At 52.8% G+C, this 26,034-nt stretch overlaps 10 protein-coding genes across 10 annotated transcripts; 6 read left to right on the top strand and 4 right to left on the bottom strand.

The window, feature by feature from the left end:
* Positions 1 to 1,740: 1,740 nt before the first annotated feature.
* Positions 1,741 to 4,259, bottom strand: MYCFIDRAFT_70402 (uncharacterized protein). Its single transcript, XM_007922106.1, has 3 exons — positions 3,874 to 4,259; positions 3,493 to 3,802; positions 1,741 to 3,440 (listed from the first exon to the last, which is right to left on the bottom strand). The coding sequence occupies exons 1-3, from the start codon at positions 4,037 to 4,039 to the stop codon at positions 1,868 to 1,870; spliced, it is 2,049 nt and encodes a 682-aa protein (XP_007920297.1). The 5' UTR covers positions 4,040 to 4,259; the 3' UTR covers positions 1,741 to 1,867.
* A 1,891-nt stretch (positions 4,260 to 6,150) lies between these two features.
* Positions 6,151 to 7,307, top strand: MYCFIDRAFT_62654 (uncharacterized protein; the record flags this gene model as incomplete). Its single annotated transcript, XM_007922058.1, has 3 exons — positions 6,151 to 6,473; positions 6,526 to 6,777; positions 6,830 to 7,307. The coding sequence occupies 3 exons, from the start codon at positions 6,151 to 6,153 to the stop codon at positions 7,305 to 7,307; spliced, it is 1,053 nt and encodes a 350-aa protein (XP_007920249.1).
* Positions 7,308 to 8,260: 953 nt separating this feature from the next.
* Positions 8,261 to 9,452, top strand: MYCFIDRAFT_26346 (uncharacterized protein; the record flags this gene model as incomplete). The annotated part of the gene is made up of 2 exons (XM_007921558.1): positions 8,261 to 8,977; positions 9,063 to 9,452. Coding segments are annotated over 2 exons (1,107 nt in total), but the record flags the coding sequence as incomplete, so codon positions are not given.
* A 2,382-nt stretch (positions 9,453 to 11,834) lies between these two features.
* Positions 11,835 to 12,563, bottom strand: MYCFIDRAFT_26189 (uncharacterized protein; the record flags this gene model as incomplete). The annotated part of the gene is made up of 2 exons (XM_007921548.1): positions 11,835 to 12,374; positions 12,432 to 12,563. The coding sequence occupies 2 exons, from the start codon at positions 12,561 to 12,563 to the stop codon at positions 11,835 to 11,837; spliced, it is 672 nt and encodes a 223-aa protein (XP_007919739.1).
* Positions 12,564 to 13,803: 1,240 nt separating this feature from the next.
* On the bottom strand, positions 13,804 to 15,490 carry MYCFIDRAFT_192326 (uncharacterized protein; the record flags this gene model as incomplete). Its single annotated transcript, XM_007923067.1, has 3 exons — positions 13,804 to 14,032; positions 14,325 to 15,392; positions 15,480 to 15,490. The coding sequence occupies 3 exons, from the start codon at positions 15,488 to 15,490 to the stop codon at positions 13,804 to 13,806; spliced, it is 1,308 nt and encodes a 435-aa protein (XP_007921258.1).
* A 437-nt stretch (positions 15,491 to 15,927) lies between these two features.
* On the top strand, positions 15,928 to 17,690 carry MYCFIDRAFT_27485 (uncharacterized protein; the record flags this gene model as incomplete). The annotated part of the gene is made up of 5 exons (XM_007921633.1): positions 15,928 to 16,069; positions 16,146 to 16,464; positions 16,531 to 17,186; positions 17,246 to 17,346; positions 17,400 to 17,690. 5 exons carry the CDS (start codon positions 15,928 to 15,930, stop codon positions 17,688 to 17,690), a joined length of 1,509 nt encoding a protein of 502 aa, XP_007919824.1.
* Positions 17,691 to 18,207: 517 nt separating this feature from the next.
* MYCFIDRAFT_28394 (uncharacterized protein) lies at positions 18,208 to 18,960 on the top strand (the record flags this gene model as incomplete). The annotated part of the gene is made up of 3 exons (XM_007921674.1): positions 18,208 to 18,263; positions 18,323 to 18,849; positions 18,908 to 18,960. 3 exons carry the CDS (start codon positions 18,208 to 18,210, stop codon positions 18,958 to 18,960), a joined length of 636 nt encoding a protein of 211 aa, XP_007919865.1.
* Positions 18,961 to 19,274: 314 nt separating this feature from the next.
* On the top strand, positions 19,275 to 19,988 carry MYCFIDRAFT_28371 (uncharacterized protein; the record flags this gene model as incomplete). The annotated part of the gene is made up of 3 exons (XM_007921671.1): positions 19,275 to 19,603; positions 19,664 to 19,775; positions 19,842 to 19,988. 3 exons carry the CDS (start codon positions 19,275 to 19,277, stop codon positions 19,986 to 19,988), a joined length of 588 nt encoding a protein of 195 aa, XP_007919862.1.
* Positions 19,989 to 20,612: 624 nt separating this feature from the next.
* MYCFIDRAFT_85950 (uncharacterized protein) lies at positions 20,613 to 21,904 on the top strand. Its single transcript, XM_007922447.1, has 3 exons — positions 20,613 to 20,866; positions 20,931 to 21,395; positions 21,483 to 21,904. The coding sequence occupies exons 1-3, from the start codon at positions 20,750 to 20,752 to the stop codon at positions 21,786 to 21,788; spliced, it is 888 nt and encodes a 295-aa protein (XP_007920638.1). The 5' UTR covers positions 20,613 to 20,749; the 3' UTR covers positions 21,789 to 21,904.
* Positions 21,905 to 21,921: 17 nt separating this feature from the next.
* On the bottom strand, positions 21,922 to 22,571 carry MYCFIDRAFT_209693 (uncharacterized protein). Its single transcript, XM_007923068.1, has one exon. It carries the CDS (start codon positions 22,521 to 22,523, stop codon positions 22,062 to 22,064), a length of 462 nt encoding a protein of 153 aa, XP_007921259.1. The 5' UTR covers positions 22,524 to 22,571; the 3' UTR covers positions 21,922 to 22,061.
* Positions 22,572 to 26,034: the final 3,463 nt, after the last annotated feature.

Here is a 26,034-nt window from a genome sequence, read left to right on the forward strand (position 1 = left end):
TGGGCTTACGTCTGAGCGGCCAATGGAGTGCAGAGGGTCGAGCCGAGTGCTGGGAGCTTCGATTGGGTGAGGACCGGGCTCGAGGGTACGTATCCGGTCGACGTTCACTACTGGCAAGGACCAGAGGGTGTGCCAGCTCATCATCAGCAAGCTGGGCTTGCAGGCAGAGGAGTCTACTGCTTATAAGTTATGCGAGCCGTCTCCACCCCGTGTGAACTAAAAGGCTCCTCCCGTCTGGAGCTCTGGGAACGATCTCTTTTCCTGGCTGCCACGGTGGTGCCTGAGTGCCTCCTGCTCCGTCGGTAGTCGGTACGACGAAAGCGACAGCCAGCAGGCCGCCCGCCCGTTGCGGCTGCGGTGAGGTGAGGTGTGCTTGAAGTTGGCCAGCGGGGTGAGGGTGAGTGTGAGTGTGCAGGGGGTCGAAGACAAAACGGGCGCTGCAGCACACGGGCTTGATATGGCGCCGTCGTCGCGGGTGATTTGGAACCAAGCCATCATGTGCGAGGAGGCATGAGGCATGACGATGAGGCTCGAAATTCCAAGCGCGCGCGTTCGGGAAGATCCGGAGCCGGGAGAAAGAAACTTGACGGCCTCGGGAAGCTAGAATACGCCCCGACGACACGATGCGATGCGAGCTTCTGGTCGCCGCCGCCGCCGCTCTCATCACAGTGTTCTGCATGAACATGAACACACTCTGCGCGTCCCTCTGAGTCCTGAATACCGCTACCACACGCCATGGCCCCGGCGACGCATGTTTCCCATGACGCCAGACACCCCTCGGCCACATTGCCTATGCTCCCTGATGAACTAATCTTACGCATCCTGCGCTTTCTTGAAGTCGATCATCTCTTGCTGCTGTCTAGAGTACGGACCAACATCGTCCAACATCTCCACTCAAGCAGTCTTGCTAATGTTGCCAGACGAGCCGACACCTGAGAGCACTTGCGCTTGACCCACTGCTGCACAGATGGCGCCTGCTCGTGGGAAAACAACGCGTTGGTGAGTGGTTGCAGTCGCGCGCTCCTCTGTTCACGCTCCAGCCGCCAGTAGCAACAATATATCTCACACGAACTCACCTCGCCGCGCGAAAGCTGCATCGCTCCTTGCTCGCCATCCGTCTTTCGAGATCTCTCAGTCGGCGGCCGAAACTCGCCACATTGGTTTCAGCCAACATAGTGCCCAAGGAGTGTTGCAGGCTGGATCGTACATCCGGTGAATTGGTTCGCGCCGGCGTGGCTGGGCCCCTGGTCGGCCGGAAACGCCAGTTGGAGCGTGAGACCATCAAGGACGGTCTGAGGGTGTGGCTTGAGAGGAAGGCACGGGAGATCAAGATTCTACAGCAACGGAGTGGGTCGGTGAAAATCATGGCCTGGAGACTGACGCGTCGACCGAAGGTTGGTGAAGCGAAACAGGTTTCCAATCATCCAGATCCACCCAGAGAAAACGTATCAAAGCTACGACGCATTTGGGAGGGTCTTGGGAACGGCAGTCGAGCTAGTTCGTCCTGACAGCACATCCTATCCTGGCGGCTATAGAATGAACATTGAACAAATTGTCTGTCTGGATGCTATCATACCATCAGAACGAGAGGCACCCTGGTAAATTGCAGACCGTCTTCTGAACTCTATGCATCCATCCCAGCGAAGAGTAAATATCACGTGACTTTTATACACAAGTAGTGCAGTGTCAGTGTCAGTAACAAGGCCTTTTTTTCGGGAAGCACTCCAGCCATGAAGGTTTGTGGTAAGTAACATTCCAAATTCATTCCGTACGTCTATGTAGCACATTCCAAAATGCTTGATGAATCTTTCTCAGGCATCCCACAACGCCGCCGTGCTATGATATCAACACAAGTCCGAGACTGCACTTATAGCTCGTCGTGCCCACTTGGCTCCTCATCGTCACCATAATCTGGCATACCGCCTGCGCCGCCGCTTGCGTACAGCTTCGACGTGATTGGATACGCGACGTCAGACAACTTCTGCTTCTGCTCATCGAAGTCCTCTGCCTCAGCGCTCTGCGCGTTCTCCTCCAGCCAATCAGTCGCTTCCTTCACGGCCTCGAGAAGAGCTTCCTTATCATCATCATCGATCTTGCCACCAAGACCTTCTTCGTCATTGACCTGGTTCTTCAAGCTGTACGCGTAGTTTTCGAGACCGTTGCGAGCTTCAATGCGCGCGCGCGTAGCCTTGTCCTCATCAGCGTATTTCTCGGCTTCTTCGACCATGCGCTCGATTTCTTCCGCGCTAAGACGACCCTTATCGTTCGTGATCGTGATAGATTCCATCTTGCCGCTGCCTTTGTCACCGGCTGATACACGCAAGATCCCGTTGGCATCAAGCTCGAAAGTAACCTCGATCTGGGGCTGGCCGCGAGGAGCAGGAGGAATGCCAGAGAGCTCGAATTTTCCGAGGAGGTTGTTGTCTTTCGTCATAGAACGCTCGCCTTCGAAGACCTGGATAAGAACTGTGGGCTGGTTATCGGCCGCAGTAGAGAAGATCTGGCTCTTCTTAGTTGGAATAGTAGTGCCGCGCTTGATGAGGTGCGTCATGACGCCGCCAGTCGTTTCGATTCCGAGAGTGAGCGGGTTGACATCCATGAGAACAATGTCTCCGGCAGCCTCCTCGCCAGATAGAACACCACCCTGGACAGCGGCACCGTAAGCGACAGCCTCGTCAGGGTTGATACCCTTGCTAGCCTTCTTGCCAAAGAATTCCTCAAGCATGCTCTGGACCTTGGGGATACGCGTGCTTCCGCCAACCAGAACGATATCGTCAATGTCTGACTTCTTGAGCTTTGCGTCCTTGAGTACCTGCTCAACAGGCTTGAGAGTCTTCTTGAAAAGGTCGTTGTTAAGCTCCTCGAACTTTGCACGTGTCAAAGTCTCAGAAAAGTCGTTGCCTTCGTGGAAGGCTTCGATCTCGATTTTGGTGCTCATTTGGCTGGACAGCGAGCGCTTGGCCTTCTCAACTTCGCGCTTCAGCTTACCCATCGTCTTCTTGTTCTTGGTGATGTCGGTATCGTGCTTCTTGTTGTAGAGCTTGGTGAAGTAATCAACTACACGCTGATCAAAGTCTTCACCACCGAGATGAGTGTCACCAGCGGTTGCCTGAACCTCGAAGACGCCTTGGTCAACTGTCAGGATGGAGACATCAAAAGTACCACCACCAAGATCGTAGACAATGATTTGGCGTTCCTTGTCACTCTTGTCGAGACCATAGGCGAGCGCTGCAGCAGTAGGTTCGTTGACAACTCGCAGCACATTGAGGCCTGCGATAGTACCGGCGTCCTTCGTGGCAGCGCGCTGAGCGTCGTTGAAGTAGGCAGGAACAGTGACAACTGCGTTGTGAACCTTCTCACCAAGATAGGACTCGGCGACTTCCTTCATTTTTCCAAGAATCATACCCGAGACTTCTTCTGGTGTAAATGTCTTCTCCTCACTAGAAGCCATATTAGCTGAGAACTCACAAAAATGAGACCATGCAGGCTTACCCCTTTACAACAACCTTGACACGTGGTTGACCGTCCTTGTTGATGACCTTGTAAGGGAAATGCTTGATATCTTTCTGAACATCCCGCTCGTCGAACTTGCGGCCGATAAGACGCTTGATGTCGAAGACTGTTCGTTCGGGATTGGAGGCGTATTGGTTCTTGGCTGCATCTCCCACAAGACGCTCGTCGTCGTTCCAAGCCACCCATGACGGCGTTATACGGTTTCCTTGATCGTTGACGAGGATTTCGACGCTTCCGCCCTTCATGATACCAACACATGAGTAGGTTGTTCCGAGGTCGATTCCGATGACTACGTCAATTCACGTCAGTTGCAGATTCTGGCGAAAGGGCTTGAGCGATGGAAGGGACAAGACGGCTTACCTGGTCCTTGCACACTGGTGTCCTTAGTGTCCTGCGCCTGCGCTCTGGGAATGAGGCCCGCAAAGAGCATTGGTACCAGGAGGACGGCGCAGAAGTAAAAGGCCGTCATCCACGATGACACTGCTGGCCGCGCGGGGCGGCTCTTGTTTCGAGAAAACCGCGCCATCTTGACCAAGAGGCTGGTTGGTGGATGTAGTGGTGTTGTCGAGTCGAAGTTCAAACTCGGCTGGAGTGTGGTGGTTGATCAGATTGCTGCCGTTGGGCTTCGATAGCAGAAAGGCAGTGAAAAGCAAAGGCAAGCACGAGAGGTTGGTTGAAGTGGTGAAGTCCAAGTTCAAGTGCGTCGGTCAGTAAAGAAATAGAAGTCGAAGGAGCATGTGTCGAAGATGCCACCTTGACTTGTTGACCTTCACTGCCAGCTGTGCTTTTGACCTCATGAGGCAGGGTCCTCAGCTGCGACCAATCACATGGCCGCAATTGCGGAAGCGCCCCACCGAATTCGAAGCAGAAGGAAACATTTCTGTTCTTCGGCACATGCGAGCATCACCTTTGTTCCCCAGTCATTGCTTCACTCCTACGTGTTCTCTTGCTTTGCGTGACTCAGATATCTGGTGTACACATCTCACGGACTTTCTCCGACTTCTGCGCGCTGGACGATGCAGTATTAAAGCTCGGCTGAACATACTCGAGTCATCAATCCAACTCTATCACGACGGCGCGGAAATGACAAAGGGAACTGGACACGTCTTCGTACAGCGCAATGTATCACCTTTGAGCAGGGTGGCAGGACGTCGTTCGACGATTGAGGCTCTTTTGTTAGGCCCTTTCGAGCATGTTCCCCGTCGAAAGACTTTTCTCCGCCGCTCCTCTAACGACTGCAGTCTCAAGACCATCAAGTGTAAGGCTGGAGCCGCTTCGCTTCCAGTAGGCCCTCCAGTGGTTCAAGTTATGGAGACAATTTCGGATCACGTTCTCATCGCGTGAAAGCAACCAAATGCCTCATCTCGATCGGAGATTATGGGCGACGCGTGTTGAGCATGAACGAATCAGCTGCCGCTGTAGCCTTGTATAATTCGTGAAGAGAGATGCTGGCAGCACAGGATTCCTGTCACGAATGTTACGAAGGCCAGAGAATTGGATCAGGTTCCGAGCATTCTTGATTCACACCTGCAGCTGAATTAGAACAAAATGCAGCGCCCTTCCTGCCATACTGACTTGCGAGAAAAGTGCTGATTGTTGGATATAAACCTTAAGGCACGTCACCACCGCCGATATCACGGACAATCGTCGGTAGGGTAGTCATCCGCGGGTTGAAAATCGACAAGGCTGAGATGGCGTCGGTGCAAGAGATAGGATATGATAGCTGGCTAGGAGGAAGATGCAGGGAAGAGCTGCACCGCGAAGAAATGGCGTGGAAACATCTCAGATGCATGGATCGACAGGGACAAGATACAAAGAATTTAGCCGAAGAGCTTGTCTCTCTCCTAGTCTCTCCCCCAGTTCGCATCCATCATCCATGTAACGTGTGCAAGGAGGATTTCGTGATTCTATGTATGTACATATGTATACAAGCTTCTCGCCAGTGCCAGGACTTAAGTTCCGACTGAGCCTCGGCGAAAACAGTGTAACGAAACGACCTCACGTCTACTTCCTCCACTTTTCCTGGAGGCATGGCTCACATCATCGTCCTCGCGTCTCGGTACAACATCGCTTGCCGCCTTTGCGGTAGGACGAGTCAAGAAAAGGGGACTGATGCCAGACCATTGCTGTCGACGGGCGGGTCACCAGATCCAGCACTGCCGCCTAGCGCATAGCACTCTGGCCTTCCCACGCCGCGATGGACTGTGTTTGGGCCAACGACCACTTTTTACACGCAGTCGGCGGAGCCAGTATCCCAGGAGCTGGTCCATTATTATTCTGGTAGGTGCGAGCTGCGAAATCTGTGCTGTCTTTTCACGTCATTTCTTGCGACGTCGGCGTATCACTCGTTCAGCAGCGCACGCCTCAAAACGCTGCTCCTGCTTGTTTCCCGCCGTTCTTGCTTCTGATCAGTCCTTCCTCTTCCTCCGCGGCCTATTCTCTACCTGGCACTGCCTTCAGCGGCTCCCGAGGAATCTCTCTCCTTAGAACAACCGAACACTACCCATCCTACCGATCTACGGTATATCAGCGCTGGCGAAAACACCTCGACGCCTACATATCTTACCACAGATCAATCCTTCGTTTCCCGCGCTGCTTGGATATATTCTTGGGTGATTAGTACCACATCCTACAACCATGTTCGGCCGCACCGCCCTGAGAGTGGCCGGCCGCCGCGTGGTCGGTCGCCCGCCCGCTTTCACTCCACTCGTCTCTCGTGCAGCTTTCAACTCCTCGTCGAAGAATAGTGATCCAGAAATCCCGGTGGTCAGCTACAGACGGGGCGAGCGTCAAGAGACTACTGTGCAATACGAAGCAAGCGGCAAAGGCAACGGTCCTGTCTCTCCTCCCGGTGCAGATGAGGAGAAGAAAGCAATCCCGCTCAAGGCGGAAGCTTTGAAGCACCTCACGCCAACCCTGCAGAAATTTACGCTGACCGGCAAAGTCGCCGTGGTGACTGGGTATGTGTAATTTTCGAACCTTCACGCAGATGCTCAAGCTGATTGTTCGCAGCGGTGGTCGCGGACTTGGGTTGAACATGGCCCAGGCCCTTGCAGAGGTCGGATGTAGAGGCATCGCCATCATGGATGTGCAGCAAGAGCTTGGTGACAAATCGGCCCGTGACCTCAGTGAGCAGACCGGCATCGACGTCCGATTCTACAAGGTCGACGTGCGTGATGGCGACGCTATAGGCCAGGCTGTCCGCGATGTTGTTGAACACTATGGCGACGTGAACGTGCTTATCAACGCTGCCGGCATCGCAGAGTAAGTGAACCACGAGAACCATTTGCCGCAGCACTTGGCTGATAGCTTCTAGCTCCAACATCAAGGCTGAGACTTATGATGCCGAGAAGTTCCGGAGGCTGCTCGACATCAACATCACTGGTACTTTCCTCACCACGCAGGCCGTGGCTCGCGAAATGATCCGCCTCGGAACTGGTGGCAGCATCGTCAACATTGCCTCCATGTCGGGCACCGTCGTCAACTACCCGCAAGAGCAATCATGTTACAATGCCTCCAAGGCTGCTGTCGTACAATTGACCAAGTCGCTGGCCGCGGAGTGGGCACGATACAACATTCGCGTGAACGCAATCAGCCCAGGCTACATGGACACTGCTCTCAACCGTGTTCCTGCTCTTGAGGCTCAGAAGCGTATCTGGATCGACCACACTCCCCAGAAGCGACTTGGAGCTGTGGACGACCTCAACAACCTGGCAGTCTACCTTGCCAGCGATGGCTCAGCCTTCATGACTGGCAACAACTGCCTCATCGATGGTGGCTACACTCTCTGGTGAACATGACAAGACCTATTGGACTTTGCATTGTACGGCGTCTGGGCGCACGATAAGGAATTGAGCAAGGAGCACGCCAAAATTACGTGTGCATTCTGCTGACGTTTTCGGGGTTCATGGCGACTATATGTGAGCAATCGCATCACATTTCACGTTTGAGCGAAAGCCCGGGGCCTGGCTATACGTCTAGATATAGATGGCGACGACGCGCACCTAGATTCATCCTCACTAATAATGTAGAAAAGCAATTATTAATGAACTCGCGTTCGAAGATCAGCCACGTTTCACTTATTTGGCTAGACGCACAAGTGAATGCCAGGGCTTTTCCGAACCGGCGTCCTGGGTCGAAGAGGCTGGCAGAGGAATGCGCGCTGGACAGCGTAACAACAAGGCAAGGCTCGATTCACCCTTCCGACTTTTGTGGTGCACGCTTTACGAGACTCGAACACTTTGCTGCCATGTCCAACTCCATGTCGCTCTTTCTCGAACTTCAATGTTGAGGGTACAGTCACTGCTTGACTCCTTGCATCGCCTACCTCGCCAAATCGCAAGAAGCTGGGCCCGACTGACGAACACGACACAGAAGGAAGACTTACACGAAAAGTGGTAACGGAGAGATTGAACTTCAGCGGCGGCAATGATCTGGGCCTTTGTGCTGTTCGTCTGCGTGACGGCAGCATTAAGACTCAATGGCTTCCAACCTACTGCCATCAACGACAGATTCACCATCAGCAGAATTCCAAGAGCGAGGACAAAGGTTGCCACGAAACCCAGCGAGCTGAAGGTAACTTCGAATGTGTTGTCTTTGAAGAAGCGAAACGATGTGAATTCTTTGAGTTCCATCTACGTCCAGGCGATGAGAGGGAAAGTCGGTGTCTCCAGAGTGAAGGTCAGTAGTGCTATCCTGGCGGTGCCACGGGAGTTTTAGGCTGAACGCGTCTTTGTGATAGAATGGAACAACGACGCTCAATTCTGTCGAGGGCGGCCAGGTGCACGCGGTAGAAGTGACCGTCGGCGGCCAGAATTTCAGCGTAGTCGTCGACACCGGCTCGAGCGATCCTTGGCTTGCCATCAACGGCTTTGAGTGCTACGACCTGGACAATACACCATTGGCACAATCTGACTGCGAATTTGGCCCGACCTATGATTCCTCCAAGTCATCCACCTATAGAGTGGTGCCGGACCAGAACTTCAACATCAGCTATGCAGATGGAGAATTCTTGAACGGCGCAATGGGGAACGAGACATTCACCATGGCCGGAATCACGGTGCCCAACCAGAAATTCGGAGTGGTCAATATTGCAGCATGGCTCGGAGATGGCGTGACATCTGGTTTGGTTGGCTTTGCATACCGATCGCTTACTTCGGCATACGGTGGGACAACGCCTGGTTCCGATGTCAAAAACCAAGCCATGCTTTACAACCCTTTGTTCGTTAATATGTACGAGCAGCAGGATGTGCCCTCCATATTCAGCATGGCTATCGATCGTGATGAATCGGTTGGAGGCATCCTCGCTCTGGGCGGAATTCCTGATATCAAGCATAGTCCATACTTTGTGACTACGCCTATCCTGCCAGCTGGCGTCAATGCTGCGAAAGAGGTGGTGTACCAGTTCTACACCATCGACATTGATGGATTCGCGTTCTCGAGCAACCGAAGCACCCAGTTCAACGTTTACAATAACGCCAACCCATTAAAGGTATGTAGTAGTGATTTGAGAACTCCAATGAGCCTTCAGCTGATATGAGAGCTTGTAGACACCACTCGTTGGCAACGGCACCGATGTCATTGTTGATTCTGGCACTTCACTGTGCTATGTCCCAAACGATGTGGCGAGCGGTACAGCTGCCGCATTTGACCCGCCCGCCACCTACGATTCCTCATTCGGCGCCTACTTCGTGGACTGCAATGCTACAGTGCCCATTTTTGGTGTCGGCATCGGCAAGAAGATATTCTATGTCAATCCCGCAGATTTGGTCATCGACTTAGTTGGTGATGGATCATTCTGCGTCATGGGCATCCAACCTACGTTCGAAGGGCTGACGATTCTTGGGGGGACCTGGATGAAAAATGTACTCGCTGTCTTCGACATCGGCGCTGAGCAGATGCGGTTCGCTGCGAGACAGTGGAGCTCTGTCACTGATTGAGGTCCAGCCACTTATGAATGCCAAGTATGTTGTATAGCGCGAGCGGGTTATCTGTCGAGTGTAAGGATGAATGAGAGAATAGCTTCCTTCAGCCGATTCTTATCACACTTCGCGCTGTGCCTCGTTTGCGAAAGCTGCTGTTTGGCTTACAGAAGGACACAATTGCCTTGAACATGACGCTCCGACCTTCTGTGTCTTTCATGTCTCGCCTGTCCATCAGTAGCGATAAGGTGGTATCTGCCAGAAAGTCAAGCGTGATTCCTGCGTCGCAACTCAATTTTGCACATGCGCAGGGTATGTCGTCTTCATCACTGCTTTCAGCCGATGTTTCTTCGGACGCCATCTCCGGCTCGATAATGAAAGCCTGCATTCCTAGGACAGGTGGCTGTGTGATGTACAGATCCTCGTATTGAAGGACTGGGGACGCTGGATCCTTTGGAGCTTGCGAAGGCCATCCTTCTCGCATAGTCCTCGAACCCAGACCACCTCTCATGCCCTCAAATATGCTTCTCGCGCGAGGTCTCCGACTTGGTCGTCCAGCTGGCAGTATTGACCGTGCAGCGACGGCATTCATACTGACATGGATCCATCTGCCTTTGTCGACAGGTTCTCCTTTCTCGATGTGTAGTCCAGGTAGCTTCAGGTTCAGCAGCTGAAAGTCGGACGCTGGGCGATCCCACTGAGGCCGCGAAAAGAGATGCAGTCGCAGGTTTGGCGACTCTTGAACAGTTCGAGACCAGATCCTGCTCGTACGACGTAGTGTGATTACATTGGTGGTATCTAGAGCGCTCAGGATCATGTCAAGCAGCTCCGGAGTCGAAAAGACTTGAGCCACAGAACATGTCAATTGTTGGCAGGTATGCTGCTCCACGGGGATAGGGACTGAGGGCTCTCCCCTCTTCTCGCCGCATGGAAAAGGACGTGATATTTTGTGCTGCTGCTCATCCGGCTGCGGAAGACGTCTCGACGCCACTGGAGAAGTACTGGAAGGACTGTCTCCAGTCACGTCTGAGAAGCGTCTCTCGCGCCGGCGAGCATCGGCAGAAGTTGGTGAGGACGAAGAGCCCAAGTGCAGGCTGTTCGTTGATTGTTCCAATCGGTCCATGCTCGCCAACGGGTGATGTGCTCGGTCGGAGCGCGGCGACTGAGATGCGCTGATTAATATTTTGAGTCCCTTATGCGAGAATAGCAAACGAGAAAGTGATGTACGAGATCCAGGATGCGGATGCGGATGCGGATGCGGATGCGGGACGAGGGGGCTGGCGAGAGCGGCTCGGTAGTCTAATGAGCGCCTCGGCCCGCAAGCTGGAACTCAATTCCTCTTCCACTTTCTCCGTCGCTGTGCGACAGACGATACCAATTCACTTATTACAACTTCAGCCGCGGACTTCATAACACAAATATACGTATCAATACGAGGTCCCGCGATTCGTCACAGTGACACCGTGATCGATTTCGCCTCCTGTGTCTTCCAATATGCGACGTGCCATCCTTGACATTCCCAGCCTCTCCAGCCTCTTTCCCGAAAAGTGGCAGACAACGCGCATGGAAATGACAAAAGCGCGTCCGTTGCAGGCACGGCTCTCATACCTCTTTGACAAAGCTTTGTAACCACACCAGACTCCAACAATCGTCAACTTGGCGCATTCGGATTATTCCCATCATCATCAGAGCTGGAGTTACAGATTCGAGCACCCAATCTCTAAAACGATTCGAGCATCACAAGCTCGACCTGACGAGCATCGCAAACCCGACAAGTCGTCCAGATACATAACTCAACTCCATTGGAGCCCTACCTGCAACCACACGAATACGACTCCCAACTACGATTGATACTCATCGGACGACGAAGCACCAATTTCATCAAAGTCCATCAGTCCAAACGACGACTCAACGATACCAGACGCTCATCAAACAGTCCAACACAATGAAGGGCAACCTCGTCATCTTCACCATAATCATCGTCCTCTTCATCGTTCTGGCGATCATTGGCTTCGCAATCTACTGGGCACAGACAAGTCTGGGAAATGTTCGCGGCGGAGGAGCAGGTTCCACGACGAGTGGGGAGGATGCATAGACGTTTGACTTGGTCAAGAACGGCACGAATGAACTAGAGGATAATTATGATGGACATAACATGTGTGGATAAAAGGCGTTGGTTGTAAATACAATGAACAGGCATTCGGCCTCCCTTGATGCATTGGAACATAGCGACGGAGTTTGGGATTGGTCGGGAAGATGACCACTTTTGTACGAATGGCATGAGACAGTCATGATACCCGGTAGAACATTCGTTTTGCATATATCAAATATGCAAGGTTCGAAAGAAGCAGAGAGGCTAGCGCTTCTGAGCTTTTCTGGTCATCATTGAATCTCCTCTTCCTAATTCGAGCTTCTGACCATCCACCGCATGTGCTGTTGACAACCATCCTCTATCAAACTCTCAAATCTTTCAGAAGTCATGAAGTCATGATCTTCATACTCGAAACCTGGAACGACAGTCTCACTGATCAAGAGCCCTTCCTCGCTGGTGACACCAGTCTCATCATCTGCTAACAAGAAACTGGTCTTATATTTCCCTCCTTCGACAATCCACTGCAGTTTCTCGCCAGCCAAGACATTCTGGCCAACAGTAAAGACTTCAACCCTTGCTTTGCCCGACCATCTTTGGTCTTCGGGAAGCGTTTCGTCTGGGCTGTATCCCAGTGGGCATCCTGCTGTTGCTACTTCGTCGGCGTGAACGATGACATATCGACCACGACCTTTGTGGAGTGTGTGCACTGTTCGAGCTTTATTTCGATGCAGAGCGCCGAGGGGTGACTTCGGTGTCAGCAGATAATGAATCGTTGTACAAGCTCGTCTCTGCTTGCCGGTCGAGGCAGGTAATGAGTTAGGTACTCGCAGCTCGTCTCGATCTGTTTCCTAGAGCGAAATTGGTCAGTAGCTCGGTCAATAGACAAGTTCGAGAATAGTACATACTGCGAAGTAGCCTCCTTCGGGGTGTTCTATCAGACCAAGCTTTGTGATGATTGCTTGAACAGTCTCGGATTCTGGCTTAGGTTTGGTAGGGTCGAAGTGGGCGTGTAGTTGTGCCTTGTCGACAGTAGTCATGTTGATGCTTGCTGTGCTCGACGATTTTTTTCTTCTCATTCAAGTGCAATGACTTGGTGTCTAAATATTGAATTTCGACATCGGAAGTGACGATACGAGCGATGCGGCTGAACCAGCGCCATTTGCGAACGTCCAAACGTCAGCTTGCATAAGCATATTTTGATGCTTCGATGAACAAAATAATCGACTCCCGACCGAACCGATGACGGAATGAACAGAGAGAGCATTCATTGTGGACAGAAGCTGGTGAAATTACTTGGCAGGGAAAAAAATGGCTACCACTGATCCCAGCTCCACAAACTCATCCCTCGACAGGGGTAAAACGCCAAGTTCTCGCGCATTGCTGATGCTGCTTGCGAACGGCTGTGAAGACCTTTAAACAGAGTGTTGCCTCATGGGCCATTCGCCCGGTCTGTTTGATACACTTTCAATCAAATCGCGTCTGCTCAATCCAATCGTTGCTACACACATAACAAGCACTTAGAGCAAAGGCAGCGCTTGCGCTAATAGGGTAGTACAGTGCGATTAAGCGAGATAGCGGACGGGGGTAATCCCCGTAAATGGCCGTAAACGGCAGCTAGCTTGAAAGCGTTAGACGTGAACTTTTTAAAAGTACGGATAATTCCTTTGGGGAGTACGCTAGCTTTGACCAGTTAGATCCCGTTTTCAGGGATCACCGCCGTCCGCCATCTCGCTTAATCGCACTGTATATAGAAAGAAGTGTAGAGAACCCTGTCAACGAATCAGAATCATATGTCCGTTATGGTCTAGGTAAAGACACCAAGACGCATTCCCCCTGCTGAACCACTGCTGACCATTTGTTCAGTGGCTAGGATCCATCGCTTTCATCAGGCCGTGCTGTGAAGAACCGATGAGGCCGGGGTGTAAGTCGACGAGTACTGTGAGAGGGTCGACGAATGTTCTAATGTGGATGTAGTCGATTCCCCGTGACGGAAATTTTCTTTTTGCGAGTCCTTTTTGTCAGCTTGACTTTGGACAGTAAATACTAGGTAGTTGAAACAGTCTTGAATCAAAGTGCCTTGTTAAACCGTTTGGATGTCGGCCAGCGGGCGAACCTCCATTCCCCTCGACAGAACTGCCGTGGTCTAGTGTGCCCTAATTTTGCAACACGAAAGTTATGGCGGCGTATGGAGCGATGGAGTGAAGATGGGGGAAGATTTTGGCTTGTTGGTCGTTTTTTCTTGCCAAGGCTTGGCGTCAGGTTGTATGTTCACCCTCTCTACTTTGTAAGACGTTCGAAGGAGAGAAGTGCAATCTCGTGCTTTGCCAGGCCATAAATTTCGTGTCTAGATTTTGGCGCCAGACAGACTTGCGCGGTTTGGAACCGCTTGGCGGATTGAGACGAGGTGCGCTTCGAAGGATGGTGCAATGTCCTCTTCGCGTAGGAGGCTTTGAGGAGTCCGAACTTGATCGACAGGGAGGTTGTCAAAGATCCAATAGGGATATATCTGTCACTGTGTCACACCCTTCTATTGGCCTTGAGGACTGTGCTGAGTGAACAATATTTGATTTTCAAATCCAGACGCTCTCTCAACAGCTCGCTCACCGGTATGCAGCGAAGTCTTATGCTGATTCCATACTGCATTGTGTAGGTCGGCCTAGCGACGCCCTTTGAGGCAGATATTTTACCACGAGACGGCTCTGAGGTCGTCAACAAGACCATGGTTGCTCCTACCAGGGAGTGAGACCGGTAAGCTGCATCCGCCGCCCATAGGATCCATTTGGACACTGAAGTTTTACCGCGCAGTCCAAGCCACCTGGTATTCAAATTTGTACTGTTCGCCCACGTGTGGTCTGCCACGTCTTGTTGCAAATTGGTGCAATTTTTCTAGTCGCTTGTTGGTCGCAACACTCTCAGTACCTGTAATTCTTGCTTCCCACACCACAGACTTCTCGAGAAAAGCCACGACAGCTTCACGCTCATTCTCGCGCCTCGTACTCAGTAACATTTTGGCTTCCAGCATTCCAAGGTCATCGAAAAGATCGGGAAGAGCAGGGCGCAAGGAAAGATCACCCAGACAATGTTCAACAAGAGCTGATCCTTTGATGATCAGGCTTTTAAGACTTCCAGGACTGTGCTTGTTCCCACTCATGACCATCGAATAGTTGGATTTGAAGTCCCGAATGTCTTTGAGGACCTCTTCCCTTTCGACATGATGCAGTTGCTTGCCGTCACATGCAGAACAAGCACAATCAAAACCCCACTTCCGTGCTTTAGTCTGTCTGTCGGGCTTCGACATCAGGATGCTAAAATAAGAGATGAGCACCTCTTCGCCAGCATGCAATTCTCGAAGTGTGTGAACGACCATGCGGCCAACAGATGTTGACGGGCTCGGAGGGTAGAAGCTCACATGAGCATTTGGGGTGCACGAGTGGTTGATTCTTGCCACACTCAGAAACAGCGCGCGATGGCCGGCACCATGTGGGCCACCAACGTCGACCGTGAAGGCATTATTGTGCATGATATGGCCAACCTGAATCCTTTTCTTAGCGTCATTTGAGGTGTAACCACGCTGGAGCAGTTTCTGTGTGAGTACGGCGTCCTTTTCCAGATCATCGCGGTACGACAGTGACGTGTATTGGGTTTGCTGCAGTTCTGGAAGCTCCGAGAAGCGCTCGTAGAGCTCCGGCAGGTCGTCTGTCGGCTTCATCAAACATGCAATCGGGTCTCGTAGGATTTGAGTAAAGGCTGGAATGGTTCTCGGCGCGAAGAGACCTAGGCCTCGTCCTTCTCCCGCTGATCGTGCCTCTACGGCGGGCAGGCCTACGAGGATGGACGCTGCTCCAGGCTGACCAGCCAGCCATTGCCTTGCAGCAGAGTGTTTGCAGGTCAATGCCATTCCACGGTGCATGGCCAATTCGCAGACCCAGACTACGGTGCTCCGGACTGCTCACACTACACTCATGATGATGCTCGATGGAGGTCAATTGCAGCGCATCTCGCAGACAGTGTCCCAATGAGGAAGCCCGGTCACTGACAAAGATGCAAGTATTCTCTGGTTCATCAACGGCCGTGGACAGGAGTCCCACGTGCTTCGGTGGCGGTCACAGTGAGGTGGTGTTCTCAAGGCCGCGTGGCAAGCAAAGGGTTGTGAACGCGGCAGCCCCCGAAATTCAATGTCCATACCAAGCTTTCTCGCCATGCCAACATGCTTGGCCCCGTATGCTTGTCTGTAGTCGAGCTGCGAGAGCACCGAGCGATCGCATATCGCGTGCCGCACATGGTGCTCGCTCGCTGGCAACACTGGTAGCACGCTCGCGCTAAGGCGGATGGAGACCCGCCTCCCGCCTCGTCCAACCCGGACCTGTCGACCTCAGCTTTCCACATGAACGCGCATTCGCCATGGCAGACAAAAGCGGCCTAGCTGAAGACATCAATCCACATGGCAGTGAGCAACATACACCCGATATCGAGATCCCACCGTTGGAGGATGTGAGAAAGAGCAGATGGCAAAGATCATGGCCGACGATTGCATGCGGTGCAGGTATGCAGACAGACATTGCTCTCCCCATGTCAGGCGCAACCTAGGACACATGCTAATGCGTACTTCCGCATCGCAGGCCTCTTCAGCGATGGATATTTACAAAGCGTCATTGGTCCAGTCAACACTTGCTTGAAGACCATCTATGGAGATGCATACACCGGCAGCTCAGCGCAGCAGAACGTCACTTCGATTGCTTTCGCGGGAACAGTCGTTGGACAGCTTGCCTTCGGATACACCAGTGATCATTACTCCCGAAAGTGGTCGCTGGTGATATCGACCATTATCCTATTCGTTTTCGCGGCATTAGGCGCTGGCTCTTACGGAGCAGGAGGGACGGCGGGCGGTCTCTTCGCTGCGCTCACAGCATACCGCTTCCTGCTGGGCATCGGCATTGGGTGAGTTTCGGACTTCAAGAGCTGAGTGGAACCTCGCATGGGAGCGCACTCGCTTATCTATCTTAGTGGAGAGTACCCTGCTGGCTCTGTTGGTGCAGCCGAGTCAACTGGCGAACTAAAGAAGGGCCATCGCAATCGATGGTTCTGCTTGTTCACAAACACACAGATCGACTTCGGCTTCGTCGTGGGAACTCTCGTACCTATGGTCGTCGCTCGCATTGCTCCAAACAACCTTGGTCTCGTCTGGCGTCTTTCTCTCGCTTTAGGCGTCATTCCACCGCTGTCGTTGATCTATCTTCGCATTAAGCTCAAGGAACCCGAATCGTTCTCTCGTGAGAGCTTCAGAGGGACCAAGACGCCATACTTTCTGGCAATCAAGTTCTATGGACCTCGATTGCTGTTAGTCTGCGGCATCTGGTTCATCTACGACTTTCTGACCTATCCATTTTCTATCTACTCTTCAGCTTGGATCGATGTGATTGAACCAAATCGATCTCTTTGGCAGACTTTTGGTTGGTCCGCACTGGTCAATTTCTTCTATTTACCGGGAGCGATTTTGGGATCTTTTACCTCCGATTGGATGGGACCCCGTCGGGCACTTATGGTTTTCGTCATCGCTCAAGGCTGTCTTGGATTTATCATGAGCGGCTGCTATGCATATTTGAAGATGCCTGAGAACATTGCAGGCTTCGTAGTCGTATATGGAATCTTCTTAATGCTAGGTTAGATCACAGACCTCGGGTTGTTCTATGTGAGAGGTATTGTACTGACCGTATGCCAGGTGAAATGGGTCCAGGAGACAACATCGGTCTAGTCGCCTCGAAGAGCTGTGCTACTGGTATCCGGGGCCAGTACTATGCCATCGCTGCTGCCCTCGGCAAGGTAGGCGATCACAAGGATTGCACTGTGTGCGGAATAGATACTAACGCATTCAGGTTGGTGGGTTCATTGGCAATTACATCTTTCCAGATATTTACAACGCCGGTGGAGGCGAAGACACTGTCAAAGGAGGGCAGTACCCGTTCTATGTTGCGTCCTCGCTTTGCTTCTTGAGTGCGTTCCTTGTGTGGTGGCTGCCAAACATCGATCAGGACACCATTGAGAAGGAGGATTTACGATTCAGGGAATATCTTGAGCAGAATGGCTACGATACGACGAAGATGGGCAATTTGCAGTGGCAGGAGAAGAGACAAAGTATATCGCAGCATGTGAAAGAGGAGCGTTGATTTTGATTGTAGCAAGGCCACAAGACATAGGCTTCTCAAATAACGACAGTTCCCTTTTTAGTCTTAGACGCTTCTTCCCAGGAATGTTCTCGTTGATGGTAGTATGGCTGCCGAGTAAGTCCTGTTTCATTCCATGTAGACGATCATACCGGCAATTCCACGACTAGCAGCGATTGAACATGTCACATGGCGGTGGATATTCAAGTTGCCCTGCGGAAGAAACTCCGCCAGCCAGGGCTTGGTCGGAGGTCGGCTGTTGCACGTGCAGTGCAGTGCGGGCAACTAGAAGCACCTCCGAGCGTGTGCAGCATTGACCTTGCCTCTCGTTGAAGACACTGAATTCACTACTATGGCGCCGCCGCGATATCGATCATTGCTGGAATTGGCCACAGAACGAGCGTCCTGGATGTGCTCCAGCTGTGCTCAGCTCAGTCGAGGTCAGCCATGGAAGGCAAGGTCAACTCGAAGCTTGCAGACAAGCCAGAAGAGCAGGCAGAGTTCTAGTCAAGGCACAACAATGCCGAGTATGGAACAGATGCGAAGGCCATTTGCTAAGAAAAATGCCAATACAGCGTACGTCGAAAACTGGCAAAAAGGACCACAGGATCCCGCTAACCACACATTCTCAAAAGATACTACACTCTTTCGATCATCATCGGCACTGTCGCCCTGAGCTATGGAAGTGTGCCGCTCTACAAGACCATCTGCCAGCAGACCGGATGGGGAGGGCAGCCCATCAAATCTGCTGCTCACTCGAGCCCCGACGACGAAGAATCCGTAGCCGCCAAGCTTACGCCGGTGACCTCTTCGAGACGACTGCGTATAACTTTCGCGGGCTCTACATCGGACATCCTGCCGTGGAAGTTCACGCCACAGCAAAGAGAAGTCAGAGTGTTACCAGGTGAAAGTGCTCTTGCTTTCTACACAGCAACCAATTACAGCAAGGATGAGGACATCATCGGAGTGGCAACTTATAGTGTCACTCCGGCTCAGGTCGCGCCATACTTCAGCAAGATCCAATGTTTCTGTTTTGAGGAACAACGTTTGAACAAAGGCGAGACCGTTGACATGCCTGTCTTCTTCTACATTGACCCAGACTTCCTTAAGGATCCGAATATGAAGGGCATCGACACTATTACACTCAACTACACTTTCTTCAGTATGTTGTGATGACCACTAAGCATGATCTCCGCGTCTAAACTGACACGTCTTTGCAGAAGCGAAGTACGACAAAAATGGCCATCTCGCACCAATGCCCATGCCATATTAAAGAAAATGGGTCGATAAACGCGCTCTTTGGACCTCTTTGCGGCCGCTTGTTGAGACCGGTAGGCAGGCCTCGCAATATACTTATCGAGAACACCCTGTGCACTTGTGCTATTTTCAGGGAGTTAGCCATCGGCGAGCGACCAGAAAACCACAGTGGTTCCTGCATAAACTAGCAAGCTAGACCCCTCAGTGGGGTAGTAGCCGGAGTCCGGTCTCACTGCCAGTTCACCGCACACAGGAAGTGCACTGCTTTACAACCTCCATCAGCACAGCCCATACACTTCTCGCCACGAGTGCTCCTTAAGTGTAGCAGCCATGGCAGACGACCGAAAGCCAACACCGAAGCAGATTGCAACCGATCTTCCGGGTCCCACCTGCTACTGGACTGGTCACAATGACAGCAATGGAAAAGCTATCATACATTCGAGTCATCCAGTCGACTGGGCGACCTACGACGAAGACAAGCTCGAAATGTCTGTAGCCTACACCACGCAATTTCCCGCCGATCTGAACAAGAACGCCGATATTGCTGCGCATGAGGAAAAGATGTCGACAGGGAAGCTCGGACTCGTGTCGGGTGGGGGTACTGTGTTGAGATACGTCGATTTTGCGCCTGACTACACTTGTATGATGCACCGGACACAGTATGCAATGCCTGCGATGCACTCCAATGGTCAAGGTCCTTGCTGATACTTGGGCCCTAGATCAGTGGACTATGGCATAGTCGTTGAGGGGCAGATCGAGAGCATTCTCGACTCCGGTGAAGTTCAGTTAATGCAAAGGGGCGATGTCATGGTACAGAGAGCAACGATGCATGTAAGCAAGCACGATTGCAATCCACAGCAATGTCGGGGACAGTTGCTAATTTTCCAACCATTCTAGGCATGGAGAAACCCAAGCAAGACAGCCTGGGCGAGAATGATCTTTGTCCTTCAGGACTGCCAGCCGCTTTATGTTGCAGGACAGCGATTTGGTGAAGACCTCGGACGAGGAACAGAAGGTTTACCCCCCTCCGGCAACGATGCGTAAAAATGGAATACTGCATGCTTTACGCTGAAATGAAAGATCAGGTAGAGTGGCCACAGCTGATTGCACACCTCGCGTCTTTGATTATTCTCAGTGCAACTCGGCTCCATTCAGCACAAGATCTCTCCAAGGATTTTGCTGCCTGATTTGCAGCTCGATCTATTCTGATCGAAGTGCGCTACAGCGTGATGCTGAAATGTACACCATCCACTTCATGAGAAGTGATTAAGTTGGCTGCAGTCTTTTTTTTCAGCACTGCCACCTCATGCTCAAGGTGATTTTCTCTGGCCATTTGCGAAGGGACCAGAATGGTACCAGAGCGCGACCATGATACTGCCGAGCTTCATGCGCTCGAGCCAGTACCCAACCAGGAAATACCCATCATTGACGTAGGTGAATCAGGTTCTGACCCTGGTCGGCCTGCGCGACGGCTGGCTCGCGTGTCTGTGGACGTGGCGTCATTGGGTCTGATCCTTCGACGTCGCCGGCACACCGCATGCTTTCGACGACATGCACGCTTGCCTGTCCTGATGATGATAGTTGCTTGCTTGTTCGGCATGCCGTAGTCAAGCGACGTGTGAACTGGCGTGGTTGGTTTGTGCTCTCGGGTGACGCATCGACGGCAGTGCAACGTACAAGAACTCGCTACAGTCCACAGAGTGCAACAATTCTCTGGAAGACCCTATTTTCTCGCACGACAACGGGAGCACAGAACTGCCCAAGAAAGAACTCCCTATAATTGAAATTTGAGCACATCTGCGACCATGCGCTGGTTTGCAGTGGGCCCAGTCATCTGCTGCGCGGCATCTCTGGTGCTTGCCTTCCTATGCCTCTTCGCGGGCTCCCACAAAGGCTTTATGGAAGACTACGCCTTGCTCACCGTATGCACAATCTCCAATAAAATCAAAAAAATCAAAAATTGTTCAACTCTAACCAACCCACCAGCTCAACACCTCCCGAGTCGGCCAAAACATCTTCAACACCTCGGAATCCTCGTCTTCAACTCTAGGCCAACTGATCGACAACGTCACCAACAGCATTGAATCCGACATCCAAGACCTAATCACCTCCACAGCCCGCGACCTAGGCCTTCACGACTTCTATTCCGCCCATCTAATGACCTACTGCGAAGGCTACTACAAACCAGGACCCGTCCCGAACGCCACTCTATCAAAGGACGACATCAGCAAGAATGTCACGCAATGCAGTAATCGCACTGCCATGTACAGTTTCGACCCCCAAGAAATCCTCCAGAAGGAATTAAACGAGAGCGGCACGGGAGTCGATCTGAGTGATTTGGATTGGCCGGAGGATATTCAGAAAGGTATCGATGCGGTGAGGATTAGTGCGAAAGCTACGTTTGTGTTGTATTGTATTGCCATTGGGTTCATTGGGATTGCTTTGGTTTTGGTGAGTGTGACGATCATCAACGATATTTCAATCACTGGCTGGGCATCGATGCTGACTCTTTTTTTCTTTTCTTTTTTCTCTCGAAAGGCTGCGATATCATTCTGTACCCAAGGACGATTGTCAGCGCTCATCAACGTCATTGTTGATTGGCTTGCATTTATAGTCTTGGGAATCGCGAGTGCAATCGCGACGGCGATTGCTGTCAAGGCTAGCGATGTGATTAACAGATATGGTCACGACATCGGGGTGAGTGCGAGCAAGGGCAGGAATTTTTTGATCATCACGTGGGTTGCGACGGGGTTGTTGCTCTTGTCGAGTATACTTTGGTGCGTCGATTGTTGCGTCGGCGGAAGGCGGAAACGTCACCAGTACACAGCAGCCAAACATGGTTGATGAGGAAAAGGGAGCTTCTGACGATTGAATGCGATTGATACCCATTGGCGTGGAGTGAGAGGAGTAACCCAGCTAGCAGCATTTGTTGAGATCTGCACACGATTTCATGCACGTGGTTCGAGTTCTAATAAGTGCTTCGTGATCAGAGCACGTTTCTTTTTGCTACAAATGTGACTGGTTGCAACATATCTAGACAAGCCTCTACTGCCCAGTGGAGGTTTCTTATGCCTACAAGTATCCGATGACAGATGACAAGCGTCAACGCGAGGTGCACTACACCTTTCGACGCTTTCCCTTGCCATCCTCCTCTTCTTCCACCCCAGCAAGACGCTCTGTTCCCCGCCATTCGCTCATCTTCGCCTCGACATCTTCAAACATTTCTTTCGTCGACAATGCCATTCCATCTTCGCCAGGATTGAACATGTATGCATTGGCAAACATGCGATATAGCTCCTTCTCGAGCTGGGCTCCATTCACGATTGCCTTGGGAGGTATGACATCTGCGGTGCGTTCGAGCTCGATCGTGCCAGTCGTGGGATCTGATGGATCGTCCATGGCCGCTGAAGCAGCCTTGATTGCATGTGTTCCAGCTGTGATTGCGCTTCTGATTGCCTTGAGATGCTGTGGCTGAAGAACAATGTCGCTATATCCTGGCACATCCTTGTCGCGTACTGCCGCATTGAAGTACGCAGCGTGTTTATGGCTGAGTATGTCATTCATCACAGCAGAGGACATCTTTGCGAAGTTTCGTGTTGCAACGACAATGCTGCTTCGTGGCGGCGGAGTCGAGACAATTTCGTCTTCATGAGCCGATGTCGTTGCTAGTGCAGGGGATTCCTGCCGTTTCCGCTTGTTATTAGTTGGCGCTGGCTGTGGTTGTAACGTTCCACGGCGTTTGCGAGTGACCATGCCTGTAGTTGAAGTAGAGGGCGCCTGCATTGGATCAGCTTCTTCTAGCATATTAGCTGGAGTGGATGGCTCTGCCTTGACGCCGTTGCGGCTACCAGGTCGATCATCAGAAGGTGGATATGCTCCAGCTGCAGTACTGACGGACTGGCTGCGAGTGCTGCGGGCGTATTTGGACTCGTCTGCAGTGGAAGAGACGACACTGTGAGGACTGCGATCTCTCTTGTTGTTTTTCCGGCGACTGCTCCGTGTCTTCGAAGCCGGCTCTGCATTAAGCGGCTCTTCTACGGTCGGCACATCCCTCCCTCGCGCCAATCTAGTTGAACGTGCAGGAGATTTGACACGCTCCAGTGTAGGACTCAGTGGCTCTGCAACCGGTCTTGGCACTTCTGCGCCAGTAACAACAGGAGACGGCCGATACCCTTCCTTCCAAAGCGGCCTGATCTTAGGCCGCGGTGGCGTGGCGAGCGCAGCAATGATATCGCTCACCAGACGAACTTGTTGCGGCGGCGGTCGTGGACCCGTCGCTGGCCCGTTATGCACATAAGATGAATATGGCGTAGTAGCTTGCACCGGCATGGACGACTGCGAAGGACGATGATGTTGCGGGGCAATTGGCCTAATAGGATCCTGAGGCGCCACTTGGAAAGGCTGCATGTACATGCTCTGCTGACCATGACCTGGATGGGGTTGCATGTATGGCTGCTGGTTTGGCACTGGTGGATGGCTAGGATAAGTTGGAGTCTGCGGCTGCTGGGCTTGGTAGGACGTTCTCCGATCTGGGAATTGCTGTTGTTGGTAATAACCAGCGGGCGGATGCTGATGCATTGGAGTCACAGCGTATCCTGAATGCGGTGGCGCTGGTTGCACATTACGATGCTGCAGTGGCGGCTGATAATGCGGTTGAGGCGCAAGTGGAGGCGCGTACTGAGCTTGTCGAGGAGAGCCTGAACGGGGTACTGGCGATGGCGGCGGTAAGGACATGCCGGGTGGAGGTGGCAAAATGGGTCGTGGCGAGGAAGACGGCCTCGACAGAGACTGCTGCAGCTGAGGACTGTTCATAGACCCTTGGCGTGGATGAGCATGGTGAGGCGGGTATGGAGACTGGTGTGATGTTGGAGGAGTCTGGCTGTATGCATGGTTGGGTGCATGCGGTGGCATCTGCGGCATCGATTGATGAGGCGGGACACCTGGTATCTTTGGAGGTATGCCAAATCGAGGCGATTGAGGTGCCATCTCCGAGAGGGGAGGGAGCTTCGTGTTGGATGACGCTCTGCGATGACCTCCCGGACTGTCTTGCGGTTCCGGTCCATGGTTGATCACGGCATCGATCTTCGCTTGGGAGTATCGTTTCGCCGGAGCCTGTGTGCCATTCTCTGCTGGCATCGGGAGCACCGGACTCGCACTCGCAGACGTTGGCTGCGCGACATGGTCATTTCGTGCAAGTGCAGGCTGAGTGTGCGCGGTGGAAGACGGCTTGGGCGAGGGTTTCGCTCGCTGCAGACTCTCGTCCCATTGACCGGCCTCTATCTCGGCGATGTCGCGCTTTGTCTCAGCATATTTGCTCTCGTAGCCTCTGAGTTTGACGACCGTCTTCTCGCGATAACTGGCATACAATCGTTCGACCAGCTGTGGGATCAGGTGCGAGTGTTGTGCGGCGTCGCTGACAGTCGGCAAGCTGGGACTGGGGGCTTTTCGTTTTCTGGAGCCGGGAGAGACATCGCCATTTGTGAGGTGCGAGCCGGCGTTGTGCTGTCGGTCCAGGTCGCGCTTGACTTCGTCTTTTAACAGGCCGAGGTAGAGTTCGCGCAGGGCGTCGGGGCTCAAGCGGCCGCTGTCGTAGGACGGGTCGCTGCGGACCAGTGCAATGCTCTTGAGCTGGTCAGATATGCGGTTGAAGCTGATGGAATGGACGCCGTCGGCGCGCAGGGCCTGAAACAGCAGCACTTGTTCCAGCTCAGTGTAGGCGGTGACGAGGGAAGTCATCAACGGCACGGTCGACGGCAGCAGCGACAGCGCCAGCGACGCTGGGCCTGCCTCTGGTCCTGCCTCTGCCTCTGGTCCTGCCTCTGGTCCTGCTCCTGCTCCCGCTCCTCCGACGAGCTGCACCCGGACTTCGGTCGGCCGGTGCATGCAGTGCACTCATGATATGATGATTATGCCGCGCGCGCATCAAATGCGGTGGTTCTTGGCGTCTAGTGGGCGAGCATCGTTTCTGCAGATATGATGGACGTGTGCGGCGTGGTGGTGTGGGCGTGGGCGTGGGCGTGGGTGTGATGGACGTTGCGATGGTCGCTGGTCGTCGGTCGCGTTCTAATTTGCGCCAAGCCAGCAAAATGAGTGGAGGCCTCAGGCCGATGTCTTCACACTCCTCCGGCGCTGGTGGTGCTCTGCGGGCACTTGAGTCGGTCGCGACGCCTTTGTGTCTGGACTGCAATGTCCGACCTTGCGTGGTCCTTGCTCCCATCCCATCAGCCGGACGGACTCCTTTCGAGTTGGGCAAGCAACGACGCACAGATCGCGCGCGTTCCCCTCGTAGATCATCACCACCGTCTTGACTATCATCAATAGCAATCATTATCCCACTCGCAACCCCCATTGCTTCGCGCGCTATACCACCTCAACCTTCACCACCAACTCCTCCACTGAACCTCGCGGCTTGACGTCGTTGCAGGCCTGGCGCTTGCCATCCATCAAGCCGAGTCAATCGCAACATGGCCGATGAAGAACAGCCACAGCCGCCAGCGCAAACGCAACAGCTGTCTCAAACGCCGCACCAAAAGCTGCCTCGCCCGGAGTCGTGAGTCTCGGTCTGCGACATGGCCTCAATTCGCTCATCTCTAACACATCCTCTCTAGCACAATTGCGCAGAACTTCGCTGCAGAACTTGACTCCATGTTCGCATTGACCTCCGACCCCGCCGTGGACCACCTGTCGCAAAAGGTCGAGGAGAAGTGAGCTCTCCTACAACATGCAGAGTGAAGGCGCATGGCACTAATGATAGCAGGAAGCAAACAGTCACCTCCGGCGAACAGACATTACAGCAATTGGAAGCGAAACTACGAGAGACTGAAGAACGCTTGGCTCGAGTGTCGAGGGGTAACTCGCCAGCGAGACAAGGGCTGAGGTACTGACGCTCTGCTTCGTGTCTTCAACCTCACTGGGAGCTGACCGAGCTAGCACGAACGACAGGCAGCCAGCAGCAGCAGCAGCCGACGCGCCTCCAAAGCCCAGTCCCCTGGCAGGTCAACTTTCGCGACCGCCCACAGCACCGCAGAACGATGACAGACCCACAAATGGCGGGAGTGAATATGTCATGGTAGATCGAAATGACGCCGAA

Source organism: Pseudocercospora fijiensis (genome assembly GCF_000340215.1).
Source record: "Pseudocercospora fijiensis CIRAD86 unplaced genomic scaffold MYCFIscaffold_1, whole genome shotgun sequence".
NCBI classification, from domain to species: domain Eukaryota; kingdom Fungi; phylum Ascomycota; class Dothideomycetes; order Mycosphaerellales; family Mycosphaerellaceae; genus Pseudocercospora; species Pseudocercospora fijiensis.

Coding starts and splice junctions, on each gene's coding strand:
- MYCFIDRAFT_70402 (XM_007922106.1), bottom strand. CDS start 4,039: ATGGCGCGGTTTTCTCGAAACAAGAGCCGCCCCGCGCGGCCAGCAGTG. Junction 3,803..3,873: donor CACCAGTGTGCAAGGACCAG/GTAAGCCGTCTT, acceptor GAATTGACGTAG/TCATCGGAATCGACCTCGGA. Junction 3,441..3,492: donor GTCAAGGTTGTTGTAAAGGG/GTAAGCCTGCAT, acceptor TATGGCTTCTAG/TGAGGAGAAGACATTTACAC.
- MYCFIDRAFT_85950 (XM_007922447.1), top strand. CDS start 20,750: ATGCGCTGGTTTGCAGTGGGCCCAGTCATCTGCTGCGCGGCATCTCTG. Junction 20,867..20,930: donor AAGACTACGCCTTGCTCACC/GTATGCACAATC, acceptor CCAACCCACCAG/CTCAACACCTCCCGAGTCGG. Junction 21,396..21,482: donor TTGGGATTGCTTTGGTTTTG/GTGAGTGTGACG, acceptor TTCTCTCGAAAG/GCTGCGATATCATTCTGTAC.
- MYCFIDRAFT_209693 (XM_007923068.1), bottom strand. CDS start 22,523: ATGTCCTCTGCTGTGATGAATGACATACTCAGCCATAAACACGCTGCG.